The 15806-nt window shown below is 44.6% G+C and overlaps 1 protein-coding gene across 2 annotated transcripts; it reads right to left on the bottom strand.

Moving 5' to 3' along the window:
- Positions 1–5471: 5471 nt before the first annotated feature.
- On the bottom strand, positions 5472–11000 carry LOC124703464 (ATP-dependent (S)-NAD(P)H-hydrate dehydratase-like). Of its 2 annotated transcripts, XM_047235677.1 has the most exons (11): positions 10727–11000; positions 8547–8623; positions 8367–8476; positions 8169–8283; positions 7523–7585; positions 7282–7445; positions 7154–7215; positions 6978–7044; positions 6055–6120; positions 5852–5977; positions 5472–5758 (listed from the first exon to the last, which is right to left on the bottom strand). In XM_047235677.1, the coding sequence occupies exons 1-11, from the start codon at positions 10998–11000 to the stop codon at positions 5728–5730; spliced, it is 1155 nt and encodes a 384-aa protein (XP_047091633.1). In that variant the 3' UTR covers positions 5472–5727. The 2 variants fall into 2 exon arrangements, with proteins under 2 accessions (XP_047091633.1, XP_047091634.1); XM_047235678.1 differs by lacking the exon at positions 6055–6120 and having other exon boundaries at positions 10727–10995.
- Between the last annotated feature and the right edge of the window lie 4806 nt (positions 11001–15806).

Here is a 15806-nt window from a genome sequence, read left to right as displayed (position 1 = left end):
ACGTCTCTGGTCGGCAGCTTCAGCAGGATCATGCGCAGAATCTCCTCTCCGATAGTTTCCATTGTCGAATCCTGAATCCAGTCGATCTACTTTAGGGCTTTTTTTAGGTTATACTAGTATATATAGTTGATTGATGATGTACAGATCGTGTCGCAGCAAAACTGCAGCATGTTTTGTTTGACGGTGCACAGATCTTGTCTCGAGTCCTAACCAGGGCCATATCCTAACCAATCGGAACTCCATTTTTTTAGGAAAAATATACAACTTTGATTCTTTTAGGGTTTTTACTTTTTTGCGAAAAATGTCTCGCTAGATCATGCGGCTTACAGGGCGTCAGGCCAGCGTGCCTATTTCTAGACATTCCCACGTTATTTTTGTCCTTTTTGTATCTCTGTTGTTATGGCCAGAAGCCTATAGAAGGTTTCCTCGTATCGTCAAACAACATCGCATCGTGTACCCCTTCGCGTGAGGGTGGTTGGACGTTGGTCGACCTGCATCGGTCTTCCCAGGAGTCGGGCATTTGCAAGCTGGCGCAACATTAACTTAGCCAAAATGGTAGAAATATAACATATATAGTATGGCTATTATAGAAGAACAAAGAAATCTAAGAATTAGAGTAATAACTTCATTCTTCAGTCAATCAGTCTGATTGTGTGCAGGTAGTAAACTTAATAAAGAATGGAAGATTTTCAGCAAGTTCATCCGTTACAATCGATGATAATTGTAATGATCTTTGGAGTGGGTTTGATATTTTATGAAATTTGATGTGCACAGTTTCCAGTCCGTGTATGTGGAACATTCTAATATATAGAGATCCAATCCAGTAGCGCATTAAGCTTACTAGGGATGCTTACATATCTTGTATTTGGCTCGATGGGTTCTCTAAGTTTATTCTTAGCAAGCTGACAAATGATGCAGTTATGTTATATAATCAATAAAGCATGCTGCATGGCTTTCCCTCAACATAAAAAAAAAAGTTGTTCATGTGTCAAATGGATGGGTTCCGGAGATTGATGGGTGAGCAGAAGGCATGAAGTCATAAGTCAAGCGCTAACCATATAGTTGACCATCGCAATGACGGGCTTACATTTATAGAGGCATGTTGAAGAGAAGAGGTACTTCCTCCGATCCGTCGAAAATTTTACTACAAAGCTATGATTTTGGTGGAGAGGATCGTTCAGATGCGTAGTGCCACAAAGTGGTGACGTGGGGGATGATCGTGTAAATAAGGCATCTCCTAACTGAAGTGGGTAGAAAGAGAAATTGTCGTGCCTATTTCAAATGTGTGGTGGAGAGTGGCTGGACATTGGAGCGTATATTTACAAGAACCCCTGTGGTTATGAACTCACATTTTGAACTTGGCAAAAGTCATATTTGTACGTTTTAGATATATAGGACAAAACCCGTGCGTTGCTACGGTGCCACGCCAATTTAATTTGTTATTATTTCATATATTATATGTGTATGGCGATCAAATTTAAAACAAAATGGAGCATTTAATTAACATGTCTATTAAACCATGTATTAGTGAAAATCATATAATATCATTTCTAACATATTTTAGCATGATCCGCGCGTCGAATCGAATTCAAATAGCATGTAGCCATTTATTATATGATGTATTGTACAATCCAAATGGCATGTTGCAGATTACCCCACACATGATCCCCACGCCATCAACATTGTCCACCTCTTAACCTAACATGCGGCACGACGATGCTCTCTCTCCCTCTCTTGGCTCGCCCCTCTCGCTCCTCCTCCTCTCCACTCGTATCCTCCTAAGCTGGAGAATTAAACTCATATCTAGCAGTGGCCTTACATGCAGGCATGCGAGGATCAGGAGGCGGCTCCGCCACAAAACCAATATAGGTTTCGTCCTCCTCGCTGGTGATACCGCTGGTCCGCTCTACCTCCAGCGGCCTTGGACCCTTGGAGGTATGGCGGACCATGATCTATCGCCGGCGAGGAGTTTCCGTTCTTTTTGTAGGTTGTTTTTCAGTATCTTTTTCGAGATGTTGAGGCAACGGCTACATCTTGAAGTCAGAATAAGGTCCTCCCCGTCCTATCTCCGGTGGTGCGTCTAGCACTGACGGAGGACGCGTGGAGTCGTGTGCCCGGCGGATCTCTAGGGATCTCGTTGGTTTTCATATTTGTTGGTATGGTTTCATGTGTGACTCTTTCGATCTACGGTTGTCATCGTTGGCGATGCTTGCTGCTCTGGTACGCTGGTTCTTCGGATCCTTAGCACGACGGTCTATATACTACAACAAGCTCTACTACGACAAGCTTTGCCTGACTCCGGTGATGCAGGGGCGAGGACGGCGGCGCGCCTTCGGCTCGTGCTAGTGTCCGTATTCGTCGCTAGGTGGTCCAAGTACCTATTTATTATTTTTATTACTTTTTGGGATATTTGTACGACTGTTGATGATTATTAATAGATTGCTGAAATTTTCGCAAAAAAAATCTAGCAGTGGCCTTTGCAGTTATATATATTAGCTTGCCTTGAGAGGCAGCTATTCATGAATGTAGATTCACCCGTTCACACATGGACAGTAAACTGCATCGATTACAGGCGCAGTCTTGCAGATGTAGTGATTCGGTATAGTGGAAAAAGAAACACGGTAAGCCGAAGAAAAAAGCCCACCTCCCCCGCAGTTGGGCCTCCCAAGTGCCCAAGTCGACCATCTGCCCTAGCGCTAGCGCTAGGGCGCACGGCACGCGACGGAATTTTCCTCCCAGCGCCGCCAGGAGGCCCAGGACGATCCCTTCCTCATCTCGCTCTCTTCCCACTACTCCGCCCTCGCTATCTAGCAGAGCAACAACACCCCCGTTTCCTCCTTACGACCGTCGCGATCTCTCTCGGTACTCAGAGGCCTGCGGCCGTTACTCCTCATCCTCATGATTGCCTCTCTTGGTCTAGACTCGGACCTCTATTCCCATATGAATTTAGAAGGCGGCGCATTATTCTTTGTCTCTCTACCGGCAGAGACCTGCGGCCTACCGGCCGTTCATCGTGGCGGCTCTGCCTATTTCCCCCACTTGGAGAGCTCCGCTCCCTATTCATCTCACGATTGCCAGCCAATTTCTTCCATATGATTCCTGCTGTTTGTTGCTTTCTTAGGTGGCTTGTTGATTCCAGAAATTTTAGGTATATAAACCGGGGCTATAAAGTACAATTGAGCGAGGTGGGACTATCGAACACCCATAATCCAACCGTATCTAGAGGACACTTCGCGAGAACGAAATTGCATATGTTTTCGCTGATTCTAGACTGGCCCATTGAATTGACCCCGCTAGCGGTGAGCTAACAAACGGGCCGAGGCGTTCCTCTTTTCCCGATTGGGATAAAAATAAAGTTCTAATCGTTTTTTTATCTTATCGGTGGCATCTGCGTGCGGGGCATCCTGGTGGCCTGGAACCTGAGTGGGAGGCGCAAGAGAAACCTTATAAACTGAACCGGTACAACATGGCAGATGCAGTATTATGCGATTTGGTGGGAGGGCAAAACGGTCCAAAAAAAAGCGTTGACGAAACTTTTTGGCAGAAACCTTAGCTCCTTTATTATTAGGTATAGATAAATTACTTATTACACGAAGAGAAAAAGGGAATTACTTTCAGATTTCTAAGAGAACATGGTGTTCATTTCTGTAAAAATACAAAATTGTTTTTTGTCTAAATATGTGATTTTCATTTTCTATGCAAGTGTACTGATCAAAGTAAGAAACAACATCACGACGCTTGATACGTTTGTTCTCAATATATAACAACCAAAAAAAATGCTATCATCTAGTATTCTGCAACAACGAACGTGTAGGATACTAGTTCTTTATAGTCAAAAAAAAAAAGGATACTAATTCTTTTTTATTTAAGGGCCTCAAAGAGGGGCAGGTGGTACATGCAATTCATTTAAGAAGAGATTTAACCTGTTAATTAGGAAAACCAGGCAAAAAATCGTGTAATGCACAATTATGGAAGAAAACTGACAATGGGGAATCTCGAACTAGGCCTTCACCGAAGCGACAACAAAACCAGCGAAACTAAAGTACACCACCACGCACAACCATTATCGCAAGGGTAGGAATGAAACTAGCTCTTCGGCAATGCCTCCAAGGATGGAAACAACACCCGACGACACAATTATCACCGGCATCGGCCCACATTGGTATCGCAAGGGTAGGAATGAAACTAGCTCTTCGGCAATGCCTCCAAGGATGGAAACAACACCCGACGACACAATTATCACCGGCATCGGCCCACATTGGCTCAAGCTTTTGCTTAGAGCATCGGACTCACCTTTCCAATCCCTTATCGCTGGCATCAACCCCCATTGACTCAAGTTTTCACTTAGAGCATTGGACTCACCTTTCCAAGCCATAGGAAAGGGGTCCAGTCCCACCAGCAAATGTAGCATCACTCCTCATCAGAAGACCATAGACTAGCGGACGAGATAAACCACACTCTTCGACGATGCCTCCAGCCCTCCACAGAGGAAAAGGACGCACAAAAGCATTGTCATCTCCGGTATTGACCCATGTCGACTCAAGGCTTTCGCCCAATGTTGTATCTCTCCACCTAGTCGAACCTCGAGGAAAGAGGACCGGCGACAACCACTGACGAGATCCGGCCGCACCAACAACGAGGAATCAACAGCTGCACCATAAATCCCTGCATGTCAGCCACGGAATCGCCACCATGCACTTCACGAGTGCCCACAACCCAAAACCAACAAGATATGGCACGTCCGTCCATTCCCATGCACCTATAAAGAAGAGACTACGGCACCACGCCGAAGAGCCACCAAAAGGAGGAGAGGGCAGAGAGCAATGGGAAGGAGCACCTCTCTCCACCACCCTAGCCGCCACGACAAGCATGTCGACCACCGCATCTAGGCCGCAAGGTCCCACGAGCAGCCTGCCCACTACGCACACTCCTTGCCGCCGACACCAAGCTCCACTGTGTTGCTGTGTGATCTGCCAGAGTGCCCACCACCAAAAATCTCCAACTCCAATCTCGACGCTCCACACTCCAGTCAGCCACATTCCCACACCACACCGCCTTCATGAGGACGCCACAACCCTCACCTTCCCTACAGCGTGCCCAAGCTTTGTTGGCGACCCTTTCCAGCAACGGCGAGACGGGGAAGGGAGAGTGTGGCTCCTAATGACGGCGGCTATGGTTCCCCTTATCCCCAGTTGAGGGCAGCGAGGGGGACTTCATGGCAGACTACATTTGTTGTCCGATACTAGTTTTCCACTACATGACGCATGAGGATGAACGTAGACATAATTTGGTGGCAATCCCAGCATGATTCAGAACGCCATTTTGGTCTGCATGCATGCTGCAAGATTTTCAGTTTCAAATAGCTGGACGGTGCGTTGCAAGCAGAGGGAGGCAATATCCCATATTTATAGGAAGCTGAATTAGGAATGCACATATCTGCTCTGTCATTTTAGAGCGTAGCAGGGAACTAGTTGAGGCAGTTCTAGAAGTCCAGTTAATTAAGGGTATCGTTTCGAGACAGTTCAATTCCAAAGGGAAATCATGGATAATATTCTGAAGTCAACAGTGACATCGACGAGATCAGAGCATCCAAGTCTTGTAGCATCCTTTTCTTAGGCAAGATAATATACATAGACAGTATGATAATACTATCGAAATACCAGGATTAACAGTATTGTAGGAATCAGATGCACAACTCCAGAGTGATGGTACAAACACGCGAAAAATCTACCGCCCAGCAGGACAGATATCTTCCAAGCTGCAATAAGAAAGAGTCGGAAAATTTCAAAATAAGGAACCGTCATAGAAGCTGAAATCTAGTTCAGATACAGCCAGGCAGGTCACAGCATACCTTTGGCCCAAGAACTCAATAATGTCAGTAGTGACGGTTGATCTCTTGTTCTTCACAAATGCAAGCAATGCAGCTTTCCTGAGCAAAAGAGAGCCAGCTATGCACCCAAGGATCATAGGATTCACACTGCATTGCAGACAGACAAAAGCACGCCTTGTTTAGATGAGAGAATTCAATTAATTAGAGACAAGAATAAGTATTACCTCTTCTCTGTAGGTTGCTCATTTGACAAGAGAAATTGCCGTGCCCATGATGCAAATACTGCCACGCTATCACCAGTAAACAAGGTTAAACAACTAACTATCCTTAAATTCATTTGAAGTGTATTTGAGATAAAGGGAACATCAAAAGTCCACATTCATGGTTACAAACTGAATACAATATTGAACACCAAAAGGAAAACCAAATAGAACATGTCAAAAACACTAGTACTTCATTAACTTGTGAACTAATGTTGAATTGTGATTAGTTTGCTTAAATAACACTGATTGTGCACATTACAACTGATGTAGGGACTTGTCAGAAGTAAATTTATAAATCAACTATGGGCAAAGTGGAATTGTTAAAGAAATTTGAAGTATAGGCAACACACCAAGATAACCTCTGGTAATTAACTACAAGATAGTATTCCTGAGCAATTATGGGTCCAAGTCATATTTTCAAAGCACTATATACATACGTGTGGAGAAAATTGTAACGCACATCATCTACATGACCTCAGTAGAAGTATGGTTGTGGTGATGGGCCATAAAAAATGTAGCATAGGTATACATATTGTTTCACTTGTTTGGGAATTGACAACGACTAAGATGGAACTTATAAAGATTTCCGAGAGATTTTAGAGAAAAAATGGCAGGTTAGAACTTAGAATAGACATAACTATGTTTTTTCATAACATTAGTTCATTAGGTTAACTAATGAAGATTTACAAAAACTAATTCCCGTGAAAGCTACAACGAATAAATGAATGTTTACAAATAAAATATTGATATTGGTGAAAAAGAACAAAGACATTAAGATCAAGTATATTAATGGTGAGCGCTAATGTAAAGCTGTACAAATCACAATGAGAGATAAGACAGTTAGCAGGGTGTGGGGAATACTCAGCAAATAGAAGGCAACGTACCTTCCAGAGAGAATGTCGCCTTGACCACCACATCGCCTTGGGGAACCAAAGGTACTCACTTGTGTAACTACAGAAAAGAAATATCCAGTAGTTCAAAGAAAACGTAGTTAGCAGTGATTCCAAAGAGAATTGCAGCACTGAACACAAAAAAGTAGGCACGCTGCTTTCTAGCATACCTTTTTTACCATCACTAATCAGATCTGCTTTTCCTTTCCTCATGATGGTTACACCACCTATTCTGAAAGAAAAGAATATTACAAATGAACATTACAGAAAAAAAATGTAGTAAATATTGTGTTCATACTTTTGACAAAGTGCAGTCAGTTGCTCCGAAGCATTTTCCTCATTTACTTCACAGTTGAGAACCTTCTGGACAAGACGCTTGTACTCATATACATTTGGTGTTAAGATGGCAAGAGGGTTGTCTTCAACAAGACCAATGTTATTGGTTATAAGGAAAAGGCCATCCTGCAGACCATACAAAAAAAAATTCAAGATCGACCCCTTAGATGAAGAACATAAAGTACATTAAGTTAAAGTCATACCCCATCGACAACAGTTGGAATATTAGCCTGACGTGCATGCCTCATGATATTACTGACACAATCCTACAAATAGGTAAGGTGAAGTAAAGTTAAGACATAAGGTAATTTGACTAAATATTTGTAGTTAGACTTAGATAACAGAATCCCAAGGACAAATCATTGATATGAGACGCTAATATAAAAGGGACTTTTTAATTATATTGAAGAATTATTGCATTGTTATATCTCTTTTAGTCTCAACTCTCAAGACTTTCAACAGTGAAACTTCCATGCCCAACGATTCAGGACTAAATTTACCTTGTACATGTGCATATTCCTACACGCAACAAAAAACATACCCCTTACCATCTATCAACTTTATGATTACAAACATCACTGCAAATGCTGGAAAGATTAACAAATTAGACTCGATAATAGGTTTTGACTTAACAAAAATATGAATATAACTGCCACCTCATTCAAGGTTCAAGCTGACCACAAAACAATAAATTCAAAAGAGACAAAGAAAAATCTGAATTAAAAGATTTTTTCGGAGTCGATATTAACTGCAGCAACAGTCATATAACTAGCAACCAATAAAAAGAAGAAAAAGAATAGGACAGAGGTATTAGTTATATTTAGAGAAGATGTCAGGTATGTAACAAACCATAAGAAAGGAGTCCCTTCCGAGGCCGGGACCAACAACAATGCAATCAAAGCGCTCCATCCACTTTGTAACTTCAGTGAGAATGCTAGAAGAAACAGATTCTCTTTCATCCTCCCTACAAAAATAGGTTTCAGGTTATCGAAAACAACATATTGATATTACAACAAAGTGTTGCAAAAAAAATCAATTTGAAATTACCTTACACTATAGGACTCCTCTAAGATTGGATGCACAATCAGCTCAGGGCTATAGCTTTTGATTACTGTTGCAGCATCTTTTGTGCAGAAAACATGTGAGAGATCTGCACCCTGAACAATAACATGTCAAAAATTCGCATTGACGCACAGTTAATGAGATTAAAAAATTAAAGATACTGACAACTTTCAAGGCAGAGATGGCAGCAAAATAAGGAGCGCCAGTATACTCGCGACATCCACCAATTACTGCTATCTTCCCTGCAAACATAATGACAAATTACCAATTTAACTTGTAAGAATATTTTTGCTGTAATTTTGGAACACCAGTGAACAAACATGAATGCACAAGCCACAAGTTTACATAAGGTGCAACACCCATTAGAAAGATTCCAAGAATTAGGAATGTTCTTCTTTTAGAGCTGAAACACTGGAAAATAAGAAGATGTGATAACTTTTCTGCGCAAATCTCGAAACGCTGCATATGTGTAACTCGATGAAATGCTTACAACAATTGCATGTCATTCAAAGGAAACTATAAGAAATTCAAAATCCACAAAATAATAGGTATTCCTGTATGTGGGATAAAAAAAAGTACACTACATGTAGGTGAGTCCCATGTATTTATCATTGTTCATTTTATTAGCTCAATATGCAATTAGTTGGAATCCTGTTTTTTTTTCCTCTCAAAAGCTATGTTTTAAAATGAGGAATGTATATTCTTTCATGGTTTTAAATCCATTGCTTTTCACATGTATTGATACAAAAAAATACTTCCTACTACCTCCATTCCAAATTAATTGACTCAGTTTTGTCTAGATATGCATGTATCTACAAACTAAAACGCGTCTAGATACATGTGCATCCAGACAAAAGTGAGTCAATTAATTTGGAACGGATGGAGTACCAAACAGGCCCTAATATGATGGTGTTTGTCAGCCATGCCTATAGTTAGGCTTGCACCTTACTTAGGCTCAACGGCAGACCCAGAAACTTACTGGGAAAACTATATAATTGAAAGATCTTACAATGATACACTTTTTTTAAGCGGTGTAAGAACCCATTGAAGCTATGGTGTCGTCCCGCCGTCAATTCCAGGGTGCCAGGTTTGCCTCTGCTTAGGCTTTTAGTTCTCCGAGCTCTACCGCTCAGAATAACAATGCAAAGCACACCTCCCAAAATGGGCTTCCAAACTTGAGGCGAGGTTCCTAATGAAAAAACCTGAGGCCTGCACCAAGTCATCATACCCCCCAAACACCAATTCTCTCCCATGATGCATCATGTTTCCCAGTTCATACAAGCCAAAAGCTCATGCTCCAATTAGAATTAATATTTCACGATATTTAACATCCATGGCAAAGACAGCCATTTGAACCATGGGTACCCAACCCGACTGGTAGAGGCATGTGTATCTTTGTTTCACCTATGAGTGATAATACTAAATATTTAAATTTTCTTCCATAACACAAGGACCAATAAGTCTTCATTGGAGAAACACACAAAGAGTTAATAAGCCCTACATAAATCCTAATTGATAGTTACGTTTTTGGACCCTCAACATGTCGCAAAGTGTGCATTTGGTCCCTAACTTCCTAAGCCATACAAAACTACAGCCTTGCCTGACTCAAAGCGGCATCATTGCTTATGTGGTGTGGTTTTTCAGGTGAAAACCACATATTCGTCCATGCTGGCATGTGTAACTATTCTAGTTCCCAACACTCCACTCAACAAGGTCACCTCTGCCGGCCATGATACACCACTACTTTCCCTCACGTTTTCCCCAAAAATCTTTCCAGGCGATGCATGTCCTTACGAAGGCTCGCAACTGCCGCATCTTGAACCCTGCGACCTTGGTATCTCCACCTCAGCAACCACCACAAGGTTTGCGTCATCCATCTCAGCAAGGCAGCAACCACAGGTATTGTTGTGGGACGGCAGCAAGCATATTTAGGAGTCTTGCCAGAACTGAACCCATCCAAGCGTGGAAAGCGGCCAGCAGCTCCCTAGTTCAATTTTCCTCAGAGTTGCAAATTGGGGTGGCAAAACGAGTACTGAAGTACGGTTTGGAACGGTTCCATTTTTTGCACACTCTGGAGCACACTCGTGTGTTTGGGCCTGGGTTTGGTAAAGGTCGACCATAAGGAAACCAACCCGACTGCAACTTCGCTCAAACTCACAAACTGAGGAAACAATCTAGTACAAGTTACTGAACCTACAATCCAAGAGCAGTCCGCTCTGGAGCATTCTAACGAACACCGATTGCGCAAGTGTGAGCACGGCCCGCCCAATCCATCACCGGCCGAACACGCACGCACGTAGGCCGTAGGGCGGGCAGGAAACTAAGATGGGCGGGGGCTTACTGACCTGCCTGACCCTTATGCCGGGCGCGGTCGAGCGGCGGCGTGATTCGCCGGACCACCGCCTCCGCGTCCGCCTCGTACACCGGCCCGGCCGCCGCGGACATGGCGTGGACCTGGAGAGAGCTGGAGGAGGCGCAGCCGCCGTGTGCGCAGGTGGGCGCAAGAGAGCGGAGGAGGAACAGCTGCCTTCGGAAGACCGGCGAAGCGGCCCACATGCGGCCGCGGTGGTGTAGATGGTGCCGCCACGCGTGGGGGCACGCGCCCATTGACAGGCTCATCGTTGCCAAGCCGTGTTTGGCATTATATAATTTTTTTTACTTCCTCCGGTTCATATTAATTGACTCTAATATGAATGTATCTAGACACATTTTAGTTCTAGATACATCCATATTGAAGTCAATTAATATGAATCGGAGGGAGTAGTAAAATACATGGTTGGTCATTAAACTTGTCCGTATATTTCACTTTGGTCATTGTATTCACAGAAATGATACTTACGGTCATTGAAGACGCGCGAGCGCGCCATGTACGGTCACCGTAGACACTAGAGCTACGTATTAGCTGACGTGGCAGAGTTTCAATCAGACATAGTGTGTTTAGTTTTGCAAGAAAGCCCCCAGATTATGCTCTTGACCATTGGACATGGCCCCACATGGCAGCCTCCTGTCTCCTTTTCCACCATCGATCTATCACTCACCCCGTTGACCGAATAACTCCCCAAGCGCAGCCCATTCCCGATCCGCCGCCCTCACCGTTCTACCTAGCCGCGCCGCCGCCCCATTATCACCAGTTCACCACCACGCCGGCTCAACCTCTCTCTCCTCCCCATGACGATCTTTGGGAGGCTAAGGCGGCAGCCCGCAGCCCCTTAGTCCCGCGCCGCCATCAGCCATTACCCGACCTTGCGCAGCGCCGCACACAAATTCGGATCATGAGACACGTTCATCAAACATCGCCCAACTCAAGTTCAAAGTGGCATTGTATTCAAATTAACCGCTGTCGATACTAACAGAGACGAGGAGCAATTTCTTAGTTCTCTGCACTTGTATCATGTTCTCACGTAGCTACGTGTATCCTGTACATGGACAGCGGCGTGCTGCTGCACAAGAGCTTCGTGAGGGAGATCAAGATCCTGGCCGCGTGCTCGTAGACGTCGCTCGTCGGCTTCCAGTTCATGCCGCCGCTTAGTCGTCGATGTGTTGTCCTGGTGGTCCTTCCTAGCAAATTAATCGTTGCCGGAAGCCCATGATGTTGTCGCTTAGTTCGTGTTCCTGGCTCCAATGTTCCGCTGCGTGCTCGTCTTCCTCTGCTCCGAGGAATCCAATGGAGTGAGCCGAAGGCCTCCCCGAGCACCTGCACATCTCCTAGACACCCTGCCGCGTTGGCCGTGAGCACGTCGAGTGGCATGCCCACGCGGGTCTGGCCCTGCACGCCAGGCTCGTCAACGAGATCTGCGCCGCCGGCCAGCTCTGTCGCCGCCGCCAGCACCCCGGCCTATCCGATTGCGAGGATCAATGCTGCGACCCTCATGAACACACGGCCATAGGCCCATAGTCGGCAACTCAACTGCACAGCCTTTCGCGTTGTGGGTTCTCGCATGCTCGGCGAAGGCCAGGAGACGCGGCACCGCTGCGGCGTTGGCCACAAAGCGCGACAGCCTCGCATGGGTAGATGCCATGGCGCGGTCGCCTCGGGTCTCGGGAGTTCCGCACGCAGACTGAAATAAATAATCTTCGGGTGCTTTACTGTAAAAGCTCCAGCACACAGCCGCTGCTAGACGGGTCCCACATAGCCACATCAGTAAGTACGTAGCTTTAGCGTCTTGGGTGACCGTATGTGACACAGTGGTGCGTCTTTAGTGACTGTAAATGTCAGTTCTCTGAATACAATGACCAAAGCGAACTACACAAACAAGTTCAATGATCTACCGTGTATTTTACTCTAATTTTTTTGAGTACCAATCTTGTTGATTTTTATTTTTTGCACAGGGATGGTAGGGCTGTACTGTTGTACTAATATTTTTTTATTTTTAACACGGATGGATAAAACTGCTCATAGTGGGAGTAACATAGCTAGTACTACCTTTGTCCCCGTTTACAGGGCTTACACGTATTATCCCAAGATCATCAATTTGACTAATATAATATAAATTTTGCACTATAAAAATTATACTATTAGAAAGTATAATATCCGAGCTTTCTAATGATATATATTTTGTAGTACATATCTTATGTTACGTGGATGAAATTAGCAACCTAGAGATACGTGCAAGACCTGTAAACCAGGACGGAGGAAGTACATCACACATCTCAAGGCATTTTGGTGACATGGCATGTTAATAAATGAAGAAAGAGAGTGAGGTGGTAACTAGCTATGTTACCATAACATCACACACCTCAAGGCAAAATGAGTCTATATAATACAATGCATGACACCACATATAAATTACTACCCACTATGAAGATAGTAACCTAGACTAGTAACATGGCATATGTTATTAGTCTAAGTGACTCCCCACTATGACCAGCCTAAGCTGTGCAGCCTATACTAGTATAATTCCATTGTGGGATTACAAATTACACAAGGGTCGGACAAAAAAGTGAAATTACAACCAAGTATGTGATTTCACACCATGAACCCTAAAAAAATTGCAAAATGTAATCAGGTCCTTCTCTAGCACACCGATGGAACCCACGCCCAAACAAGCTTTGATGTCACCGAGGACGGACACTTGATTCGCCACCGCTATGTGGCGTTATATGAAGTCGAAGATCCTCCATATCGGCTCCACGCAAGGAGGAAAAGCAACCCCCATTGCGTGGCTAAGGAGGGTCGCCCTTCCGACCATGAGAAGCAAAGGCAAGACAGCAACAACCATCGCAAGTTCCCTCCTAAAAAACCTCTAAGAACACCTGCATCATGAAATTCCCATGACACATAACGAAGGCAGGGCTTCAAGCACACATCCTCAAGTCCACCATCACCATGATGGTTGTGCATCGGGAAGAGCCGGTCGAACTAGGAGATCTGAGCCACCACCGAGCTTATTTGAAGGGAAGGTAGAGGACACACCACCGCCCAAATCCAGCTTCACCCTTCGGAGTGTCGTGGATAACATAATCACTGCAGCCACCCACCAGATGTAGCTTGTTTGCTCCAGGAAAAAATCCCAATTGGCATAACGCCAAAAACCACTAGGAGAAACATAGAACTATGAGGCATAAACCATCTAGTATATAGACGACAAGCCTGGCCTCCTTCTCTACACCCCTTCCGACCAACTAGGAAGCCGGAGGTGAGGAGGAGGAGCCGGAGAAGCACACATGACTCTCAAGGATAGCTAGAAGAGAGAAAAATGAAGATAAATGAGATTTGGATTAATCTTAGTTGATGACTCATGCTTTTAGTGCAAAGTCATATATTGTTAGAGAGTCGACTGGTTAGAGAAACATATGAAGTACGGTGTATTTGATTCACAAGCGCTGAAAGAGCATCTAATAGATTAATATAAAAGAAATCATTAAATGTTTCTAAAATTTCTGAAAAAAACATAGATATAACATCTATTTGTCTTGTCATAAAATTTTAATTTTGTATTTGGCCTACAATTTGAGCAGATAAGACACACAAATTATGCTACGAATAGCAACTAATCTCAACTGACATGGGTTATATCGTGCTAGTTACCTCTAGGTAGTATATTTTGGTGTCTTTGCTTCACAATTCATGGTTTCGATTGAGATTATTTTTTGACATGGTAGATGTATTCTATGATGCTTAACATCGGTAGAAGAAAGGTGAAAGGAATTTTTCTTTCAAAAGTGAAGTTTTTGGAGGATTTGGAGGGTGAAATGAAAGAGATTTTCGTCGGCTAGAGCTCCTTTTTAGTGTTCGTGGAATAAAATTATTCGAAGCCGAACCCCCAAAAAAACATGTTCCTGCAGCTTGGCTATTTTAGTTTTCTTAGCTCCTCTTGGGCTATCATGCGTGTCCTACCAACAATCAAGTTGGCAGTAGGCCCAGTGGGCTGTCCAGCGTACTGCCTTGCGGGCCTAGTTTTTTTGGGTGTCGTTCACCTGACATTCTTCTTGAACAAATGAAAATTTCTTCTGGCTTCAGAGAGCGAATAACCTTTTTTTTAAGGAAGATAGGACGCGAATATCGCTGGTCCTCTTCCTGCAACTCGTTTCAGGTAACAGACAGCAATCACCAGTATATGCAACCAATAAGGTGTTTCATTTGTGCTGCGCTTGTTCTCGGAAATACTTCATCTTCTAGGATTTTGGGGTGGCAAAAAAGGTCGGTGGTAAAATACTGCCGACGTCACACAATTCCACAGCAACATTATGCTTCGTAGCGATTCTAAAGAAAGGGGCTGGGTAGCCCAGCTTGGAAAACTATGGTAAATAGCTAGTACAAGAACGTTTTTGCTTCCGTACGCACCCACCACAAACTCGCCAAACCGCGAAAAGACGTGGACGGTTAGGATTCGGTCATACCGATTCGGGTCTGGGGGCATGATCGTCATTTCCTGTGGACTTCGGGTTTGGTCGGGTTCGTATCAGCCCACGTACAAGCCCGTATGACCCATACCTCTATGTATTATACGCCTACGTGTCCACGCGCGGCCACGACGGAACCGCCGACATATAAATGTCTTTCTCCCCTGTCCTCTTCACCACATCTATCCAAAGCAAAAGCAATCCCCAAATCGGGCAAAAAACTCTAGGTCAAGAACGAGCAGAGCTCGCTCTCGTGCTCGTTCGCGCTCGTCCATGGAGAGGGGAAGGGGAAGGAGGGGAAGGGCAAGGAGGCGGCGGTTGAGGAAACCCGGTTGGCCGCTTCATCGGCGGGCGGAGCTGCCCCGGATCCCGAGCTCCGCTTGGGGCCGAAGGACGGTGGGTGCACCGGCGAGCAAGAAGCGTGCGCACGAGACGAGGCGCGAGAGCGCGGCGGCGCGGAAGAAGAATCGGAAGAACCGCGAGAGGCAGGAGAGGAAGGCGGCGGGGGAAAAGATCAACAGCCCCGACGACGTGCCCACCTGTTATCACCAGATTTTGGCTAAATCAGGAGGTGGGCCGCGA

This window comes from Lolium rigidum, chromosome 3, assembly GCF_022539505.1.
Source record: "Lolium rigidum isolate FL_2022 chromosome 3, APGP_CSIRO_Lrig_0.1, whole genome shotgun sequence".
Taxonomy (NCBI): domain Eukaryota; kingdom Viridiplantae; phylum Streptophyta; class Magnoliopsida; order Poales; family Poaceae; genus Lolium; species Lolium rigidum.
Note: the sequence above shows the minus strand (reverse complement) of the source record. Positions and strands in the feature narration are given on the sequence as shown.